At 42.8% G+C, this 22,468-nt stretch overlaps 1 protein-coding gene across 3 annotated transcripts in view; it reads right to left on the bottom strand.

Moving 5' to 3' along the window:
- KCNH7 (potassium voltage-gated channel subfamily H member 7) overlaps positions 1-22,468 on the bottom strand; it is a 257,068-nt gene that overhangs the window by 66,676 nt on the left and 167,924 nt on the right. For 2 of the 3 annotated variants that reach the window (XM_088661039.1, XM_035132633.3), the window contains exons 4-6: positions 19,481-19,513; positions 10,408-10,836; positions 5,598-5,812 (exon numbers count right to left, since the gene is read on the bottom strand). In XM_088661039.1, coding sequence (XP_088517165.1) covers positions 5,598-5,812; positions 10,408-10,836; positions 19,481-19,513 — 677 coding nt within the window. The remainder of the gene's footprint in view (positions 1-5,597; positions 5,813-10,407; positions 10,837-19,480; positions 19,514-22,468) is intronic. The other variant, XM_088661043.1, reaches the window with a different exon arrangement.

Below are 22,468 nucleotides of genomic sequence, written 5' to 3'. Positions count from 1 at the left end.
TTTGTTAGCATTTTGTACCCATTTAATGATTGCACAGGTGCGAGACATGGAAGAATCGGCCCATTTATCTCTGCTGCTGGTCCCATCTCCGTGACGCGTACACCCCCCACTCACATTTCCTCCCCCCTCCCTTTCAACACAGCTGTTTCCCCACATCTTTGTTGCATAATTACACTTTGGAAATGATAGTGTAATTAAGCACACTTAAATCATTACCATAATTAGGACCTGTGTTGCAATTATTAAAAAAAAAGTTTTGTAACTATGTAACCCCAATAAAAGCCCACATATTAAGTGGAGGAAGGTATTAAAAATTAACGTAGAAGAGCAACACTTCTCAGTAATTAAGGAGCAATTCCTTAGGGGCTGTTCACACAACCTGATTTTGTAGTTCCACAGTGATCCTCTATGACTATGTTACACATACAAGAGTTGTGGGAATGGCTCGTATGCAAAAATGGCTCCGGAAAGGGAAACAGTCCCCTGAAGTTCTCAAGAAGTTCTCTGTCTCAGGACTCAGCTACACAGCTGAAAATAAAATGTTTTAAATGTGTTGTAAAGTGCAAAATATAAATGTGACACTAGATGGCGATAGTGAGCTATAAAAAATTCAATGTATTTTTCAAAACTTTTTTGAAGCGTTTTTTTAAATATGTGTTTTGAGTCCACCTCTGGCTCTGTCCCCGTCTCTCCGTCTCTTTCTGTGTGTGAGGGACAGAAAGAGATGGGGAGGGCAGGGAAGAAGAAGAAAATGTTATGTACTATTGTGCCTCTTTCTTCAAACTATAGTTTGAGGGTCAGAATCTTCTTTTTTAAAAATCATTAAATAGGGAGGGATGTCAGGTTTTTGCATTTCAGCTTTCTTCAATAAAAGGTACTTTTTTGTGCCCTAGGGAAGACTTCTCTCTTCCTGACAATCACTGCCAAGACCCCATCTGAACTTGTCAGTGTAAAATATGTAGCAACTGGGCTGTTCTTCTGAGCTGGTTGTCAAGAAAGATGAATAGGAAAGAAGGCTATAAAAAGCAAATTGATACCTACTCCCCTGCCCAAGAGTTATAGTCTGACTTAGGACACCTGGAAATTAGGTGGTATATGATGAAGTGCACAGTTCACATGATTCTCTTTTCAGGCTCCTTTCCACTGCCATTAGCTATACACTATGGAATTAACATTGTCCTCAAGATTTCAATCTACAGCACAGAACAAAGTAATTCTAAGTATAAAAAAGGTAAAGGGACCCCTGACCATTAGGTCCAGTCGTGACCGACTCTGGGGTTGTGGCACTCATCTCGTATTATTGGCCGAAGGAGCCAGCGTACAGCTTCCAGGTCATGTGACCAGCATGACAAAGCCGCTTCTGGCGAACCAGAGCAGCACATGGAAACACCGTTTACCTTCCCGCTGTAGTGGTCCCTATTTATCTACTTGCACTTTGACATGCTTTTGAACTGCTAGGTTGGCAGGAGCTGGGACCGAGCAACAGGAGCTCACCCTGTTGCAGGGATTTGAACCACCACCTTCTGATCGGCAAGCCCTAGGCTCTGTCGTTTAACCCACAGCATAGCTATATTTAAATTCCTGCTTCACCATATCGCTTAGAACACGGGTAGCCAACCTATTTGGACCAGTGGGTGCATTCTGAATTTTTAGAGTGTGCTGTGGGTGCCAGTCACAAAATGGCTTCCATCAGTTCCGGCACCTCTCAGATTGCTCACCATTGCCATCGTAAGAGAACAAAGGAGGTGTTCATGGTGAGTTCCGGCACCTCTTTTTCTAGAAAAATAGCAAAATTAGGGATGGTGCTCTCCCAACCCCAGACAACCTCACTGTTTACCATAGGATGTCAGCTGTGTCCTGCTGGCTCTGATTGTGGAGATACAGCTGTTAATGGCACAAGAATCCAGTTTTCCCAAATGCCAATTCCAAACCTAGGCTGCCATCCTTTATCCACTTACCTGGCATTCATCCCCATTAAACAAAAGTGACTGACTTCTGAGTAGAGATGCATGCCATTATGCTGCAAGTTTAACTATACATTGATTTCTTCATGAGTGCCTGGCTTTAGGTCCTGCACAGCAGCTGATATGCTCAGACCTCTTTGCAAAGTTTTTATGTTTTGCATTTGCCATCTGGGGAGGGGATTGTTATACATCCTGCCACATTACTGCGTAGTATCATTTGCAGAAAATAATATCTAGGGGCCTAGGGAGGATCTCAACTCAGACAGACCCACCACAGGAAAGATGCATCTTGGCTACTAGGGAAAAGGGAATGGGAAAAACGGCAGAGATTCCAGGAGCCACTAAAAAATAAGACAGATGCAGGAATAGTACACTAAAGGGGAGGAGAAAACAACAGCTCTTTAGGACACCAGGGATTCCTATAGTCTGGTGCCCAAATAAGTCACTCACCATCCACAACTCTGACTTCATTCATTGGCTAAAAACAGGGATAGCCAAGCTGGTTTATCTAATCTCACGGAAATTACTTAGAAGGGTTCCTGCACATTTTGCTTTATAACTTTCATTTCAGTAAGGCTATACTTTTATTTTAAAAATGGGAAGTTTTGAGTCTGTGGCCTAGGGTATCAATGAAGGCCTTCATGGGTGTCATGGGACCCACAGGCAATGTGCTGACAACCCCTGATTTAGGATTCACCAGCCGTTAGCCATTTTAGCATGCCAACACAAGCACACACTCAATCCTTTTGGAATGGCACATAAGATTGCACGACTAAAACACATCAACAAAAATTACAAACACAGATAACATTTACAACTTAATAAATTCACAGAACTTAATCTTCAGACAGTGGGATACTAGATCACCAGTGCTGCGAATTCCTTATTTGGAAAATTTGCATACTGAATAATTACCACCTGGAATAACAAATGCTGTGTGAGGAAGACTGGATTGGACAGGTGATAAATATTTGCACATCTGGTAGTATTAAAATTAGGGGTGGGGGGAGAGAACTGTGGTAAATCAAAAAGATCCACTGAACACCCCACCACCGGTTCAGTTGGCCTCACTTGCTTCTTTTTGTTTCTTTCCCTTGAAATTGAAATTATGTACTGGTATTCTCCTTCCATTAGCAGCTGGCACAGTAGGCTGGGTGTCACTTACATGGCCCCTCTCTATAACCACATGGCATGCTGCTGATAACTGAGAGGGGAGGTTGGTGCGGTGCAGGTGCAGTGGCAGGAGTGTCAGATTGGCTCTGCTGCTGCTCTCGCACTGTGTTGACCTTCCTGCCACATTGTCTCTCACCCTCTCAGTTACCAGCAGTGACCACAGCATTGGGAAGCCAAGTAAGCAATGTCCCTCCTGATTCGTCCCACCGGCCACTGCTATATTTTTCACTGAATTTCTTCAAACTTTTCTCTGCCCAGGAAGATCAAAGGCAAGGCCACAGCATCAATAAAAGGAAGGGACACCACATTTTCTTTATGTGGCAGAGGAAAGTGAAGTGAACGACGAAGAGCAAATGTGAAGCACCGTCACTGCCAATAGGTGTAGCATTTAAGGCCATGGGATGCAATGCTGAGTGAACATAAGGAGCTGCCTTATATCAGATGAGACAATTTGCCCACTTAGCCCAGGACTGTCTTACTCTAACCGGCAGTGATTGTCCAGGGTCTTGGGCGAAGGTCTTTCCCATCACCTGCAACCTGAAGGTTCAGGATAAAGAGTCGGGGTGATGGGGGAAACCTCATGTGGGTCGTAACAGTCAGGTCAGAATGGGAACAACTCTAAATTTCAGGGGCTCCTCAAACTCTAAGCAGATGGAATAGACTGCCAGTTCACAGTCGCATAGGAAGCTGTCTGATGCCAAGTCAGATCATTCACACACCTCATCTAGCTCAGTATTGTCCACACCAGGTGTGCGAAACCTTTGGCTTGCCAGATACTGCTGAACTACAATTCCCAATGGTCAATGGCCATAGATGATGTAGTTCAGAAACATCAGGAGGGCCAAAGGTTAGCCACACCTGGTCTACACTGACAGGTAGCTTTTGGACAGGGCTCTCTTCCAGCACTATGTGGAGATGCTGGGAATTGAAGCTGGGACCTTCTGTAAGCAAAGCAGATGCTATACCACTGAGCTATGACCCTTCCCCAAGTTCCTTGGGGGCAGAGACCTGTCTTCTCGTACTCTGTAAAGTGTCACACACACAGCGTGCCGAGGGCACTGAAAACACAAAAACTGGGAATGATGAATGAGACAAGTTTATACGTGGGAAGGAAACCACTCCTTGGTTCTATGCTTGTTTCTTTCTCATCCTCAAAAGAAATACTGTAGTTGTAAAGCGAGCATGAGGACCAGAATTTTATAAAACTATAAAGAGAATAGAAACATGAGCTAAATTGCCCTGGAAGCATTCTGTGAAGTATTCTTGGCATCTTGGAGAGCACTTCAAATTTAATTTTAAATTTAGTGAGCTGTAGAGTTCCTGGCAAGTCAGACTGTCCTAAACTGATTCTGCCAGGGTCTTGTATAAATGTGTAAATGATTATGCTATTCATTTAAATGTAGATCAATTCGCCCCCTTTAAGACATTAATCTCTGATATGGAATAGCTAGTGAATTGGAATAGCGTATTTTGGCATTGATTTATCCCACTAGCATTAAGGGGTGTGTGAGTGAGAGAGGGAGAAACTGGATTTACACTACCATAACTTATACAAGTAGATCCTGCAAATACACAGCAAAATGATTTCCATGTTCAACAAGACATTCTAAATTAGACAGAGAAGAGACTAAGTGTGCTTCCAGATGGGTGTTTCTTGTGAATGAGTACTCTTCATGCTGGCAAGTTTTTTGCTGTGCCCACACAATGTTGTTGGCATCCAAATTCCAGTTGATGTTTTCCCCATTTAATCCCCATTTCAGGGGAAAATCTGGTAAGAAAAAAAAGAGAACATGTTGCCAATGACCTATCTGTGTTAGGTCAATGGCCTGTTTGCAAATTATGCTCTCAAAATATTTTACAACTGTCAAACAAAGTGCAATGTTTGGAGCATCATTTGAAAAAAAGTAGACAAATCTTTGTTAGGTTCAAGCTGTTGGTTGATAGAAAGAACCAATTTGTCCCCTTTCTCTCACTTTCTCCAGTAGCTATATATTTCTTGAAGAGGAAGAGAAACATAGCAGTCATATGAAAATGTTTCCCAGTGTCACAGTCAAGGCAGAAGAAAGATCATAAGTCCAGAGCTCACCTTATAGGATCACAGAGATGATAGATATGAAGAACTATATAAATGAAAGTGTTTACTGTAATCAGGCACTGGGGGCATCTCTGGCATAGAAAATTTCATGCACCTTGATGCAAACATATGATTCCTACATGAGCAAGGATTCCTCCCATGTAACCTCAGAGAGGACCCACTCCACAGCCTCATTTCTCTTGGTGCATAAAAGAATGTGAAGGAGGCATGTGAACAAATGCGAATGTTTTCTAGAGGACTTGCTTAGAAACAAAATGCATGAACTAGTCTGAAGACTAAAGCTGGAATGAAATCCACAACACCATTCACATTAATACAAATTTTACAGAACCACTCTGAAGTTTATATAAAAGAATATATCCTACCTGCGTAACCTTTTCAGTTACATTGTGTGTCCTGTCTTTCACTTTGGGTGCAATAATTGTTTTCTCTGAAGATGGAGGCGATGAACTTTTTTTTTCATTTTTTATATCGGAAAAGTTCAGAGTGAGCTGGGGGATCTTGTTGATGGTGCTGTATTTGTTGAGGTTTGAATCCGATGTAGATCCTAATAGACTTGACTTGATATGGTTAAAAGGACCTAAAAAAAATGAGAGGCCGGAGGGTGGGGTGTCAGTATTACATAACTCTGTGAAGAAATATTGAGGGACTACAGAAAGCGGCACCTAACACTGCCATCCTATACGTGTCTACCCAGAATTAAGTCCCATTGAGCTCAATGGGGTTTATTCCTAGGTAAGTGGGTATTGGATTGCAGCCCCAAACAGGTAATTCCATGCCTGTAATGTAAAAGACTTAATGGCCCAGTATGCTAGCCTTCTGGCTTAGAACCTGCCAACACTTGATCCATTTCAAGCATGTAGGTTGCAAGAAGAAATTGTGAACTGCTGCAGGCAGATTTTGAAGAAGTTCAAATATCCCAGGCTACACTGAGGTCTGTACTTCCGCTTGTTCCGTGCCTAGAAAGAATGGGTCTGAGAGGTTTTCCGCTTGTCCCGTTCTTCCACGGCATGGGTCCAAGCAGTTTCTCATTTGCCTCACAGCTTTCCCCAGGAAAACACGCTCTTTACTGGTGAATCAGAACGAACAGCAATCTGTGCAAAAACTGATTGCCGTTTGTTCCGATTCAGCAGCGAAGAGAGGCTGAGACATGGATGAGCCCTCAGATTATCATGAGCTTTTAAAGGCAGGAACACAGGAACCCTTTTATATGCAGTGTCAATCCAGAAGCATTCCATGGAGATTAGACAACAGCACCAAAATAATAGGTCTGTCAGTGACCACTAGTCACGTTGCTATATATAGTAGCAGAGGCAGTATGTCTCTGAATACTACTTGCTGTGGATCACAAGTGAGGAGAAGACTGATTGGGCATCTTTCAATGGCCACTGTACTGCATTATGGGAAAAACAGAGTTGTTTTTCCCATGTGGACCTGATCCTGACTAGCTTCCTTCTGTGGCATTTGGGCACCTGTCAGTGGTGTGGTAATGGATAGAGTTGGACTAGGTTCAAATGCCCCTTTAGCCATGAAGCTCAAGAGTGAACAATCTCCCTCTGTTAACTGATCCACAGTTGTTGTGGGTGAGGGAAACTGTGACAAATACATACTTCCCTTGTACCTAGATGTCGAGATCGGGGAGAAAAGCCACACAGCACAGTTTCTTCTAATCAGCGTTTGTGCTCTCCGAGCACCAACTGAACAAACACTTAATGGATTAAGATGTCCATTTGGAAATAATGGGTTGGATCCAACATTGCCTGAGCCAAAGGCAAATGTTCTGGCAACCTTCCTCCCTACAGCCCCTCTCCTTCAAGTTTGTTTGGAGGGTTGGAGAGGAACACTGTGAGTTGTGCCATGTGGGACTGCCATTCCGTGGGAAGAAGGAATTGCTCAAAATCAAGTACAGTAATCTTGCAGTCCACTCACAAGATTATTCTGCCTGATTTGGGCCAATGCTCCTCTTCTATTACAGCCTAGGAATGCCAACAAAAATGGAACAGAGCATAGAAATGACTGCAGTTCACATGTTTGTCAGTAGTCAGGAATAGAAATCGGTGAAGTGAATGCAATCAATACTTGTTCACATTGTTGTTGTTGTTAATTACAATACATAATCAATGAACTTATTTACATTGTTTTGACATTTCCTTTATATTGAAATGAATGCCCGTTACATAAGTTACATAAATAGTTGCAAAAGCTAAGTGACTTATGTAACTTAAATAGTTAAATAGTAGTCCATGAGACAAATAACATAACATTGGTGGAAACAGATTAGTAGCCGAATGGAAACAGTGCTGATTGTAATGATTATGAGTCAGAACGGAAATTGCAGCCTTCTTACATCCCTGCCGCAGCCCCATAACAGTTGCTTAAAAAGAACACAGACAAAAGTACAATACTTTAAAACCAACACCCACTTACAAATATTACTTCACTTCACTTACGCAATAGCACTATACTATATCTAAACCACTGCTGATGGACACAAGAAGCAAATGTGTGTGCTTCATAAACCAGTAGCGATGTGCTGCTTACGGATCTTGGCTCATGCAGGCCATGCACTTTCGACAGGAGACATTTTATCGAGTACACAAACTTTCTACAACATGCATGGAATTGTGAATTCTTTCTGCCCCGCCTCCCCACTTCCTGACTCGGCTCCCAAATCTAGGCTCTAAATATAATTGTTTAGTTCAGTTGAGTGATGCCTTTGTCCTGGAAGGATTTTTATTTTTAAGAAGGTGTGTTAAGAAAAGCATAATGAAGTGGATCCAAATTGTATACACCGATGTAGAAAAGGTTCTGTTTGGTTGTCTTTTAGGTTCAGTGTCCTGGTGAAAAGGACCAATTCCAGAATGTACTGAATGTGATTAAGAATGCTCTCTGCGTGAAATTGCAAATGGAATTCATGCATGCACATTTTAAGACTACAGTAAGCTTAAACCATACCCCCTGCCATCCAGGAGCGTGAAACTAGTTTTAAGGAGACAAAAGAGGAATAAGTGAAGAACGCCACAAGGGTCCAGATTATTATTAATTAATTTCCTTGACGTGTAAAAAGCAAAACACGATTAGATTTTAAATCTACCATTGCTATTAAGGATCACTCTGAGCCAATTTTTAAAGTACTTTTGCAAGTTCATCTCTTGGAAACTTAGGTGTCTGATTTTTGCCTACATAAGATTGGTAGCATACCAAGTTCATCTATATAAACAGGCAGCAAAAGCTAAGAACTTTTAAGCCCCGTTGATTCTAATGGGAGGCAGCATTAAGCACATGTTCAACTCTCCTGTTAAAATCAACTGGGACCGATGCACTGAACCACGCTGATTTAAAATAACATATCCACAGTCCTCCCAACCATTCGGAGCTTTTGTTGATGGCTGATGATTTCGTGGTGAGAGCAAAGGGAATCGTGATGCATCCACCAAGCAAAATTTCTACCATGTGCCCAGCCCAATAGAGATCAGCACGAGAATGTTGCATTTGTACATTTCATATAGCAGGCAAGTTAACATGCCAAAGGAATGGGGCTCTCGAAAGCACTGGACAATAAATTGTACGTGTCTACATTACCTTTGACATTACGGCCATTGTCTGATATTCAGCAGAGTAAAGAAAAGCAGAGGGGAAAAACCATAAACTCTATATCCAAAGACTCAACATTGGTTATTTTTGAAAGTGTATATTTTTTTTTGAAACTGTTACCCCAACATACGTTTTTATTTAATGGAACCTGCTAATGGGTGAGATCCAAACATCTCTGTGTAGTGGAAAGCACTTGTGCTTAAACACAGGGGGAGGGAGGGGTAAGTGGGCCTTCAGGCCAGAAACTCTCATATCTGACATGATGGCATACTGTTTTGAGAAGTTACTGCTTGAAACCTGTCTGAATCCAGGCCTGTGTTTGTAGCAAACTGATGATGGGCATGATCCAGCCAGTTACACATATTTAGCAGCCCCACTCTGTAACCACTTCAGGATCCATGAAATCAGTAGACCAATGTAGAATGTGTTATAAAATATTATATAATGCATTGTAGTAGACCAGGATCATGTGTCATATCCATAGCTGACTTTGAAAGTTTGAAAACTACAGTTAGGACTGTTAATGGGGACTGGGAAGGGAGAAGCCATTATTTATTAATTCATTAAACTTTTATACTCCCCCGTACCTGTAAGGCAGTTCACAACATAACATTTGCAGTGCTTAAGCAGCTGTGCTGCCTCCCTTTTCGTTTTCAGGTACAATTAATGGAATCCTAGAATTGTAGAGTTGGAAGGGACCCTGAGGATCATCTAGTCCAACCCCCTGCAATATAGAAATATGCAGCTGCCCCATATGGGGATCGAACCTGCAACCGTGGGCATTATCAGCACCACACTCTGACCAACTGAGCTATGTCCAGGGAGAGTATATCGTGGGATCTACTGCCTCAGGTGCCAAAATCACTTGGCCTTAGATACGATCCATCTTGGGTCAGCCCTGACTGACTCTGATGGACTTTCAGTACTAGGAAGAAACCATTTTATTATTACAAGCTAGCCAGCCAGACTTTTGTTTGTTTCTTTGTTTGCCCACATTTTAAATCCATGGCAGAATTGCTGTTTTATTCTGTTCTTTATTTCTTGTGTTTATTTTGATTTTCCTGTCAGTTTTAGCATGATTTCCCCATGCTGCTGCAAGGAAATTATTCTTGTTTTAAGCTGAAGGGCAGCCAATTTTTAGGAAACATTATTCACCAAACCAACTGGAGAGCAAAAGATCCAAGGAGTCAGTCTCTAACATACAGTGGGTAGCTTTTCCACAATTGGCTTTCCTCCGCTTTTCCCAGGCACGGTCCACGATTTAAAGCTCTATGTCCGAGCGCCCCATGAAAACCAACTCTTTAAAGCTCCATCGGAGCAGACGTTAATCCATGGAAAACCTCAATTAACATTTTTTTCCTATTCAGCTTTAAAGAGCGGGGTTTTGCGGGGGAAGCTCAGGGCAACACACACAAAACTCCAAAGCTCAGACATGGAGTGTTAAAAGGCTGATGTCGGCCTGAAAAAGTGTGGATAAGCCCTAATAAAGCCTAATAAGCTGAGTAACGATGTAAACCATCCCATTTAACGGTCACAATTTACAGGTGTTGATTTTTTTTTAAAAAAAGAAAGAAATCATACCTTCACTTGCATGCCGGTCCCGAAACACATTCTTGGGATGGATGTTAAACCCCTCTATGTTTTGTATTGAAGATGCTCTCCTTATATTGCAAATGCTTTCCTTTGACTGGGCATGGGTAAGTCCTGTAGTGGAATGGAGCATATCTGGGTATAGTCGATCCCACTGCCGTTTTGGAGATGAATGGTCTAGGGGTCCTGATATATTCACTGGAGGCGAACATGTGCTTGGCTGGATGAGCGCCTTGGTGTCGTCTGCTTCCGAAGGGCTGCAGCTTTCTTTTGTTGGGGACTTGAAGTGCTTCATCGCCATGGAGTCGTTGCTGCGTTTTGCCGAGTCCACAATCACAGCATCAGGATCTTCCTGCGGCAGGGACTGCTTGCGGTATGATAAGAGGCTCAGCCCGGGTATCTTGAACCCCCAAATTCTGCCTAAGTAGAAAAAGGAAAGTGCCGAATTTTGTATATATATATATATATAGATATATACTGTATATATAAACAATCAGTCGCTGAAATCCAATGGTACGCTTGCTATGTCTGAACAGGAGACCACTCTATCAAACAGAGATCAGCAGATCGGTACATATGCCACAATCCACAGGGGAACACATTCACATTGTGCGCGTAAACAACCTGTCTTCTTGCAGAGTTTTTTGTGCAAAGGCTGCAGATACAACACCACCCCAACACACACCAAGTCACCCAAACTACTTGATAAACTCCCCTTCCTGAGTTCTGAAAGCATTGGGTGTGTGTGTGTGTGTGTGTGTGTGTGTGTGTGTGTGTAAGGGAGCTTTAAAAGACCACCAGTCACCAAAATAAATTTTCTGATGCTTAGGAGCCAACTCCTGGTGGCCATGGGTGCTTGGGCACCCAAAATAAGAGAATTGTGGGGGCTGGGCACCCACAAAGTCAATGAGCGAAGCTGGAGAGAGGCAGCCAGCCAGCTGGCGTGGTGTTGCCTCTGAGAGAGAAGCAATGCAGCCAGACAGTGAGGCACCCTTTTCTGGGGGTGGGGGCTCAGATTTGGAGGCAGAATCTCTCTACCTCCTAGTCCAAGCCCCTCGCCAGAGAAAAGGGTTCCTTGCTGGCTGCGGAGAGAAGAAGGAAGAGGAGTCGCTACAATGCAGACATGCGACATGACATGCACACGCCTGGACATATTGTATGTGATGTCACACACACAATGCATAATAATAATAATAATAATAATAATAATAATAATAATAATTTATTTGTACCCCGTCCATCCGGCTGAGTCTCCCCAGCCACTCTGGGCGGCTTCCAACCGAATATTAAAAACAGTACAGCATCAAACATTAAAAACTTCCCTAAACAGGGCCGTCTTCAGTTGTCTTCTAAAAGTAAAAGTAAAATATATATGTTGTGTCCATTTTTGGAGGAGCCCGTATCATGGCAGCAGGCACCCATAATCCTGAGGGTGAGAAGGCTGCCAAGTCTCCCGTTTTCCCCGGGAAATCCCCGTTTTTCCAGCTGTTCCTAGCTGAAAAAAATGGATTTTTTTGTTTCCCCCCGGTTTATTCTTGTGTGGCGGCCATTTTGGAACTGGGCGGAGCAGCATGAAAAGTCACTTCTGAGCATGCTCCGCCCAGTTCCAAAATGGCGGCAGCGCTACTTCCGGTCTGCTATTTCTGGCCCGGTCCCTTATTTCTCTGACAGCAACTTGGCAGGTATGGCCCCCATTCTGATGGGATGAGGGAATGTTTGTTCTTTCATATGCTGACACTCTGTAGTTGAACAAAAGAATATCCACTACAAAGAAATGACAGGACCAATGGCCTGTGCAGTGCAGTGCAATAAAGTGATGCATCCCTGGAAAAACAAAAACAAAGACAGAGGTGTATGATTGCTAGATTAAGTTGCTGCTCATGTCCTTCAACAAATAATGTGGGTCTGTGTCGTGGCTGAATACCTACAGTGCAATTCTATACATGCCTTCTCCAGTGCAAGCCTTATTGAGTTCAAGGCCCAGTGTATGCTGGATTGCAGCTTTAATTAATATTTCTGATGTTTGTTTTTAGCTTTAAATTGGAAAGCTGAGCCCCTAGGAAAGACAACCTATAATGTAGTGTATCTGCTCCCACACAAATAGCTCAGTTGGTACAGCATGAGAGTCTTACTATCAGGGGTGTGGGTTCAAGCCCCACGTTGGGCAAAAGATTCCTGCATTGCAACAGGTTGGACTAGATTACAATTCTAATTAATTTTCTTTCACACAAAAAGGAAGGAAGGAAGGAAGGAAGGAAGGAAGGAAGGAAGGAAAAGATGTGACATTTATGCCCTGACCCAGAAACTTTGGTGCATGAGTGGGAGTGGGAGCAATTTCCAGCATGACTTTCACAAGCAGGGAAAACCCACACATCCCCTCTGGCCCACTTGCTACTGTACAAATGCTCAAAACGGCTGTGTGGTGCCTCCACCACCTCCCAATGCCCCAAGGGCTCCAAAACTTAAATTCACGTAGAACCTATTTTCCTTTGGGAACTGGGACTACAAATCCCAAAATCCATAGCGGCAAACTGTCACTCCATGCATAATTTCTACTAGGGAACTGAATCACATCACACCACTCCACTCAACTCACCCCAATGTATGTTTTCTGGATCTGTTGCAGAGGAAAGATGAAGTGTGAAGGGATCAACCAGAAGCGATGAAGGTACAAACTGCTCAGTTTGGGCTGAAATAATTCAGCTGGGGGTATTTGCCCTGGGTGAGGAAACCTGCTTCCATTCCCACAACACCCCCAAGTTCTCAGGGTTTGTACCTGAGAGTTCACAGAAGTGAATATGCCATCCACCCTGTGGCCTAGTTGGCACAACACAGTAAGCCAAACTATGCCTTACTACGCCCATGAGCAGGGGCATCTTTAGCATATGCGCCACTGGGATGCAAAGATCTGCCCAGCGCCCCCGAATTAGGGGTAGGGGCAAAAGTTGTTGACATTTTTGGGGGGAAGGTGGAAGCCAAGGTTGTTGACCTTTTTTAGGGGGGGTCAAACTCAAAGTTGTTGAGCTCACCTGTAACAATGAAGCAACGGAAAACACTGCTTTTGTTTACTGACTCGCTGGGAATATTTGACGCTACAGAGCGACAAAGCAGGGGGATGGGGACTTCCGCTCCATTGCTTTTCACTGCAAGCTGATCAAGAGGGACCGGTATACAGCAGGTATACATTTGGTGCCTCCCAGAATTTTGCGCCTGAGGGCCCCACACCCCTTGCACCCCCAGGTAAAGATGGCCCTGCCCATGAGCGCCTGGAGAGGAGCTCATAGCTAATTTGGTCCTCAGCTAGACATTTTTGGTACTCCAGTGTCATGCTGATACAAGGGCACCAACTCCTAGGGGCCCAGGTCTCTTTGCCCCTCCCAATAAAATGTTTGAGAGGGCTGCCCCCTCAACACTGTGAGAAAGCACCTCAGAAGAAGACAACTGCTGCCCAGCACTCATTCTCACATTCCCCAGCTCCTCTACTTCTCCTGCCCACCACTACTCTGTTGCTGGGTTTGGGGTGCGGAGTCAGGTCAACAGAGGCAAAAAGTTGGGGTAGTCTAGTCAAAAGAGCATAACAAACAGCTGATTGCTTTAGAATGATGACTATGGGGTCTGATTGCTATGGGAAAGTTGTTGTAATCATTTGATTGGTTGTTTGTAATCACATGTTAGCTTAGATCATGTCACTGTACAGTACACCACTTTGTAGCCTCTCTTAGATTTTCAGGACCCTACATACCTTTGTATTCAATCAAGACCTAGCTTTTCACTTGAAGCCTGCTTCTTCTAATTTTGGCTATCTGTGAAGGTAACGCCCAGTTTAGGAACCGCTTTTTAAATTCCTGCAACAGCAGAATGGCAAAATCTGTGTTCCTTCTGAATCGAAACAAAATACTTAATGGATAATCAAGATAATGGACTATGCTGAAATGGCAAAATTGACCGGGAGAATCAGGAACCAAGAAGACAAGAAATTGAGTAAAGAATGGGAAAAGTTTACAGACTACCTTAAAGAGCACTGTCAACATTTAAAAACGTTAGCAGGACTGATATAACACTTGTAATGTATGAAACCTATGGTTAAAATGGGATATAAACAAAATTTGGATAAATATTATAAGATGCAGTAGGAAAAGACTTGCAATGGAAATCCTGATGGGGCGGGGGGAGGTCTAAGGATTCAGGGAATCCTATATATGTACAAAATTCCGGTAACCCATTCCGGTACTTCCGGGTTCGGTGCGGAGCGCAACCCGAAAAGACACAACCTGAAGCTGCTGTAACCTGAGATATGACTGTACTTAAATGAGGTACAACTACTCTATTCCATAGAAGCCCTGCATGTGCAATAAATAAAGAGTTTTTGAACAACTCCTCACATGTTCACTGAATGAATGATGGGGAAGAACAATTGTATTTCCCGGCCGTATACCACCAAGATGAGTTGTGGCTCAGTTCCAGAGCAACTGCATGCAGAAAGTCCCAGGTTCAAACCGCAGCATCTCGAGGTAGGGTTGGAAATGTCCTCTGCATGAAACTCTGGGCAACCACTGCCAGTCAGTGTGACAAGTTCCTGGGGCAGAGTTGCTACCTGAGTCCTTTTGCTCTTTGGCTCTACATTGAGCAAGGGACCCTACCAGGTAGCAGCCAATCTCACAAGTGCTTTGCCCTCTCAAGTTTTAAAGGCCATGTATGTTTGTGGGGTGTGTTGAATAGTTGACTTTGGACAGGGGTGCTTGAGGGATTCGATCACTGCAAATTCAGGTGCGAACTGACCTGATCTGCACATCATGAACGAAGGTATCTGCCAGCTTTCACACTTCCTAAATGTTCTGACACTGTTCTCAGCTTGAGCAGTTCATCAAGATAAACTTTACAATGCATAATTTGAGAAACAAATGAATTTAGAAATGCATATTTGGTGAGGAAAATGCATTTTAGATTACATATTTAATCATGTATTTCTGGGGGAGAAGAAGAAGAAGAAGAAGAAGAAGAAGAAGAAGAAGAAGAAGAAGAAGAAGGGGAGGAGGAGGAGGAGGAGGAGGAGGAGGAGGAGGAGGAGGAGGAGGAAGAGGAAGAGGAAGAAGAAGAAGAAGAAGAAGAAGAAGAAGAAGAAGAAGAAGAAGAAGAAATTGCAGAAAAATGCCAATTTTACAGGTGGCTGATTCATCCATTCCTAGCCATGGAGCATGCTTTAAATTCACGCTCTCTGTGCCCAAGTGAGAATAAGAATCCCAGGATACCAAATGTCAATTTCTGTGCAGATGCTTTATCTATCTACACTGCAGACTGATGCATGTTTGGATCTGCATTCCTACCTAAACCATGAACATTTTCCACTGGTCCATATGGTTCTTTACAACAATAATCACAGTGTGTAGAGGTAGTAAGCAGGTCAGAGACAGAGGCACTCCTCTATCTCCTCTGTCTACACAAACACTCACTCACTCACTCCATAGCATTTAACAAGAGACAAACACGGCATGGTAGAAAGCTATTGGAGTTGTCCGTCTTCAATTTGTACCCATAGATCCAATGACGTGCATCTTGGGAGCTGTCCAGGAAGCTTTTTCCTAACAGCTAATGTATGCTTGACAAACTGGCTACAGCTGAAAATTACCAAAGTACATTAAAGTCATTGTGTAGTTTTCGTAATGCACGTGAAATTGAGTTATAAAACAGTCTGTAAATCAATTGTGCAAGCTAATTACATCAAAGCTCAGACAATTACTATAGTTCTTTGTTTATCAGTTGCGGTGCATGCCCATAAAGTAAGATCATTCATCGCATTTCCTTGCATTTTTGCAATGGAAAATGTAGAAGGTTCCCTCCCTGCCCTGCTGCTGTTCTATTTTAGTAATATTCATGGTGGTGCAGATGGTCTTTTCTGCTTCGCTAGGTTAATACAACCATGTTTGGCTGCAAGGCTGCATTGCTGATTTAGCTGTCTTAACTGCTAGTTCAGCTGGAAAGGATACCCATTGAGAATGTGGCTCACTACTAATACTTTCAGGAATGAAATGGGAAATCCAGATGAATATCTTTGCCAGTCTTTTTCTAACTGGAAAAGAAACTTCCAATGTTCTGTTTTGATTTAATTGAACTGTCTTTTGACAGGTGGCTCATTTCTACTGTAAAGGCAATTAGCAACTTACTTTTGTCTCTCTCTTAAAAAAAGAAATCCTCTTCTATTCTTGGACATGAAATAGGCAGAGCTCACTTACAATTTATGTGAAAAGGACAGACATTGTCACCTATATAGTCTGATTTTATCCATTCTATATATCTATTGACATCATTTGCATCATATTCGCATCTTCTGCTTGGAGGTATTTTCATCGCTGCATTATTACTGTAATTCTAATTATTTAAACTTGTTCTTGTTTTCATCTTTTAGGGCTGCTCAGATAATTTCTGTTATAGGGTGGCCTATAAATAGCGGGTGCGGGTGGCGCTGTGGTCTAAACCACAGAGCCTAGGGCTTGCTGATCAGAAGGTCGGCGGTTCGAATCCCTGCAATGGGGTGAGCTCCTGTTGCTCGGTCCCAGCTCCTGCCAACCTAGCAGTTCGAAAGCACGTCAAGTGCAAGTAGATAAATAGGTACCACTACAGCGGGAAGGTAAACAGCGTTTCTGTGTGCTGCTCTGGTTCGCCAGAAGTGGCTTAGTCATGCTGGCCACATGACTCGGAAGCTTTTTGCGGACAAACGCCAGCTCCCTCGGCCTATAGAGCGAGATGAGCACGCAACCCCAGAGTCGTCCGCAACTAGACCTAATGGTCAGGGGTGCCTTTACCTTTATAAATAGCATAAACAAGCCAGCAAAAAACCCCACAACCTATCTCATGAAATGCTCATGAAAATAATGAGTAGGGCAAATGTGTTTGACAAGTCTTGCTAATCCTCTTTCAGAAATATGGATTGAATCAGCAATACAGCAAACCTGCTCAGCAAGGGACAGTCTCTTGGTCTCAACAGAGTTGACTAGACCAAATAATAAGCAGCATCTGACCTTATCCATTTCAGACCCACGCAGAAGGGAAACTCCCCCCCCCATTTTTTTTAAATTCTTCTAAGTACATCTAATAATATGTGCCATTATTTCACATTCTTAAAAGAAATCCAGAAGATTGTGTGTGTGTGTGTGTGTGTGTGTGTGTGTGTGTGTGTATTGATGATGCCTCTAGAGCAATGTTTTTGGACTATGGTTCACATCATCCCTGACCACTGATCCTGCTAGCTAGGGATGATGAGAGTTGTAGTCCAAAACATCTGGAGACCCAAGTTTGGGAAACACTCCGAGGATCGTTTTGGCTTGTCCAGTGATACAGCTTCAAGCACCATGAAGTTGCCACTGTTAGATGGCCACATAGGAGATGTTAGCTAAGCAAAATACAATTGTTCCTTACACCAATGGGGAATACTGCATTCATTATTCTATGTTCAAATTATCACTCACCACATAGATGGCTACTAGTCAATGATAACTTTTTCTTCCATGATAAGGTTAATCCAATTTTTTTAGACTGTCCAAGTGGGTATTCATCATCACATTGTGTACTAGTGAACCCCGCAGTTTAATTTCGCTCTGTGTGAAGAATACTTCCTTTTTGCCTGTTCTTACTCTCCTGCCATTCAGCTTTATTCAGGTTCAAGTATGATGAGAAAAGGTGTGTGTGTGTGTGTGTGTGTGTGTGTGTGTGTGTGTGTGTGTAACCTCTCACTTTCCACCTCTGCTGCACCATGTGCTGCAAGGAAGCGTCTCTCACATGGCTGTGGGACGTGTGAAAGATGCTGCAGGCGTGATCGAGTGAATGAGTGGCCAAGGTGGGCCAGCAGGGCCAAGCTAAAAAAAAAAAAGCAGGCTAGGAAGCCACATCTAGCACAAGTGACCTGAAACAAAGGCGACTCTAGCAGGTGGAAAGCTCAGCAGTCCATTGAACTCAAGGAGATGGTGTGATAAGGTTAAGATACATGCTTGGTATCACATGCAATACATGACAATGAAACAGATAGATTTGGGTGAGGCTCCAATACTTTGGCCACCTCAAGAGAAGAGAAGACTCCCTGGAAAAGACCCTGATGTTGGGAAAGCTGGAGGGCACAAGGAGAAGAGGACAACAGAGGACAAGATGATTGGACAGTGTTCTCGAAGCCACCAATATGAGTCTGACCCAACTGTGGGAGGCAGTGGAAGACAGGAGCGCCTGGCGTGCTCTGGTCCATGGTGTCATGAAGAGTCGGACACGACTAAACAACTAAACAACAACAACAAATGCCATTTGGATCTTGGTGACAGATTTGAGGACTAAAGCTGTTAATACTTGCACGATGGGCACTTAAGCCTGGTGGGATAAGAGGGTTCATTTTCTTTTATCCTCACCATTAAGAGACAGGAGAATGAAATAAGGATGGGGAGGATCAGGGTGGGAAACCTGAGCAATGCAGAAGTTCCCCTTAAGAGGCATGGATAAGTGACCTCAATGCAAAGGGTTTAAACAAGGGACACAACTAGGTGAATTCAGAAATATTTAAACTGAATATTTGCATTTAGTTATTGAAATAAAAGTAGCTTGTGGCCTTTAATCTGTTACAATCTCTGGACCTTCTTTCTGACATGAAAAAAACACACCTGTATCAGGTTGGATATCATGACTCTGTTGATGCAATATATGTGATGTTCACAGGACAATGTTTTCAAGCGATACATCCATGTAGAAAAGTGAGATTAAAATTGGTTGTCCCAAAAACTTGGTGGGTAGGACATGATGTCAGAATCTAAGCCTTCATAAAACGTGACCCACAAAATTGAAGGCTGGGTGTGCATGCTTGAAAAAACTCTCTTTTTTGCAACAAATTGCATGATCAGGGAGATTATCAATCATCTAATATGTGGCTGGTAGGATGTTTTGGGTTTGGCGAGTCTCTATAGAAAAGAGGAAGGTATTCAGATCCAGTAAGTAAGAAACAGCTTTGAATCAGTGCTCAGGAAAGCTGGGCTAGTCATTGAAATAATAGAAGCAGAAGTGGTGTAAATAGGATTTCAATGGATAGAATTACCTGAAAATGAGCCTCTTGAAAGGTTGTTGCCATCTGAAATACAAGTAAACTGAATTTACAGATAGCATTCATTTTTTTAAAAAGAAAAGAAATAAAAGGTAATAATAAATCAGTTATAGTTAACCTTAAATGTGGGAAAGACGCACATGTCAAAGAGATATGCACAAAAAATAGAATTTGGCTCAATGGTTGCCTTTCAATAAATCATAAATACTGTATACAGATCCACATGGATGGTATTTAATGTAATACATTGATTTCACAGCCAAACACCACTCTGCTTGTATACGTAAGGGCTTTGGACAGTACAGAATTGTGGCAATAGAGGCCAGCTTCATTGCTTTGACATTTTGGGACCCTGGACTGTTGCCCAGCATATGTGAAGGACAGTGTGAGCCCTTTCATTCACAGTCCTGTGCATTTTAAGGAACAATGTTCAAAGTAACTGCATGAGATAGTTCATAGAATTGCAGAGTTGAAAGGAATCCCAATGGCCATCTAGCCATCACTCCTCTTTTCTTACAGGTGGTGGACTGATGCAATAAGTTGGTCAAAACTACCAATGGATCCACTGCCAGTGTTGACACATAACAATAAGCCAAGACTATTGACATAAATAGGGATGGGGGAGAAATTTGGTTTGGAATCTCCCTACCTTGCATTTCATGAAACAATATGCTCACCAAAATGCAGCTAACTTTTGAAAATTTCATTCTCCAAATTTTGGAGCAAAGTTCTTCAGTACAAAAACTGTGTACCAAAAATGTATGTATTGGGTTCTCCCCCCCCTTTTTTGCATAAAAACACATGCTTTAGTCAAACTAAGAAACAAAAATGCATTATATTGCAAAACATTGCTTGCAAGACATGCATATTAGTCAAAATTGCATATAATAATGTGTTTTTTAAGAAACACATGCCTTAAAATGTCGATGCCTGATGCAAAGATGTGGCACATTGCTCTTATGATAGGAAAAATGAGAAACTGCTTAATAAGGCATTGCATGGATTCAGCTCAGTTGTTCCCACTTTGCTCTTCTAACAAATACAGGGTTGTTTGATCCCTACCAAGCCGAGATTCATAACCTTGGTTTAAGGCTGGCTAGCAATCCTGGCTTGCTTGTTAGGAAGAAGCAAACCACAACCCCAGATATCTTGCTAAGCTGGCTTGTTTACTGGCTTGTGCCGAGAAGGAAAGAAGTAAGAGTGATAAGGCTAACGGATACTGTTCTGCTAAGGGAAACCTTTTAAATGTGAGTGGGGGTTGGGGGTTGGGAAGAGGACAAATAGATATCAGAACAGTCTTGGGAGTCAAAAACAGCAAAAGCACAAGATCCTCCAGCTCAGTATCTCCCATTGGCTTGGAACTGGAGAACTTAAATGCTGGTGACTAAAGGCACAGCCAGCTGAAGATCCTGCTTTGTTGATCAGGCAAACAGTAGGGTTGCCACATGTCTGGAATTTCCTGGACATGTCTGGAATACTGCAATCAGAAGCAGTGCCCAGGAGAAAATTGCTAAAATGTCTGGGGAAATCCAGGTTTGTTAAGTGCATGGAATGGAAGGCTGAAATTCCAGCCATAGAAAGATATAGGAGCAGAGAAGCTTATGCTCTGAATTGCTGCCTATGTGCTATGTAGTCATTATCCCTATGGTATGCTAATGATCATCTTCCAAAGCAACTACTCTATTCCGAACTTAAAAATGGAAAGCGTAATGCTGGTGGTCAACAAAAGAGGTATAAAGACTGCCTTCAAAGCAAATCTTTAAAAAATGTAGTATAAACACACTGACAACTGGGAAACACTGGCCTGCGAGCGCTCCAGTTGGAGAACATCCTTTACCAAAGGTGTTGTGGACTTTGAAGACTCTCGAACACAGGGTGCAAGAGAGAAATGTGCTAAGAGGAAGGCACACTGGGCAAATCCACACCGTGATCAACTCCCACCCGGAAACCAATGTCCCCACTGTGGAAGGACGTGTGGATCCAGAATTGGCCTCCACAGTCACTTACGGACCCATTGTTTAAACCGTGTTTATGGAAGACAATCTTACTCAGATACGAGTGATCGCCAAAGAAGAAAGAAGAAGGTATGCCTATTGCTTTCTGACTTAATCCCTGGCCTCCTGTGTCCCTTCCTGGATTACCTGTTACTTTGGAAAATTAAGTCCCCATTTTAGAAGTGTTTGACAGCTATGTTTGGAGTTACTGTTGTTTTTTTACTTTCTTTTTGCTAGATCACGAAGGAAAGGATCTTCACCTCTTAACCTAGCTGTACTTTGATAAGAGAGGAAGACGAGGGTTTCAGACTTTGCTTTCATTTTATTCATTAATGCCATCTCAGGCATTAAAATGGCTGCTCTTTGCCTTAGCAACTGGGGATTGTACAGCCCTCATTTCCCTGAACAGGAACTCTTTTTCTTTTGCTCATCCCCTTCTCTATCACACCTCCACATCAAACATATCTTGCAGAAATAAGGACAGGTACCAACTCCCCCTATCCTTTTTGTCTTTTTATTCCAATGTCATCTCAGTCTTTCTGGAGAGTTAGTCAGTATTTTTCTTAACTCTTCCCCCTTCCCCTATCTTCTGCTGTCAAGCCCAATCAAGTTGCTCTTTCTGAGGATGCAGGGTTGATCTGCTTTATTTCTTCTCCCTTGCTGTGCTCCTAACTTCTTTCTTTCTTGGTTGATCCTCCTCTCCCACACCTCCTCTTTCCCTCTAGCATTGCCCTGAAGTCTCCCTCCTTCCTTTTGATTCTTGCTTGCCTTAGCACTTCCCCAAAGCCCCACAAAATCACCACCCTTTGGGGGGGAACAAGCAAATGTCTCTAGTCAGCATCATTTTCCTGACTAGATGCCCTGATGTCATGTTTAGGTTATAAAATGGGTATCAGGGTTGCATATGAGAACTGCAGGTCTGTGTGAAAACTGCACACTTCATAACAGATCCCTATTATTTATTCCAGGCCTGGATGATCCAAACTCC

The sequence above is a fragment of the Zootoca vivipara genome, chromosome 1 (assembly GCF_965207765.1).
Source record: "Zootoca vivipara chromosome 1, rZooViv2.hap1.1, whole genome shotgun sequence".
NCBI classification, from domain to species: Eukaryota; Metazoa; Chordata; class Lepidosauria; order Squamata; family Lacertidae; genus Zootoca; species Zootoca vivipara.
Note: the sequence above shows the minus strand (reverse complement) of the source record. Positions and strands in the feature narration are given on the sequence as shown.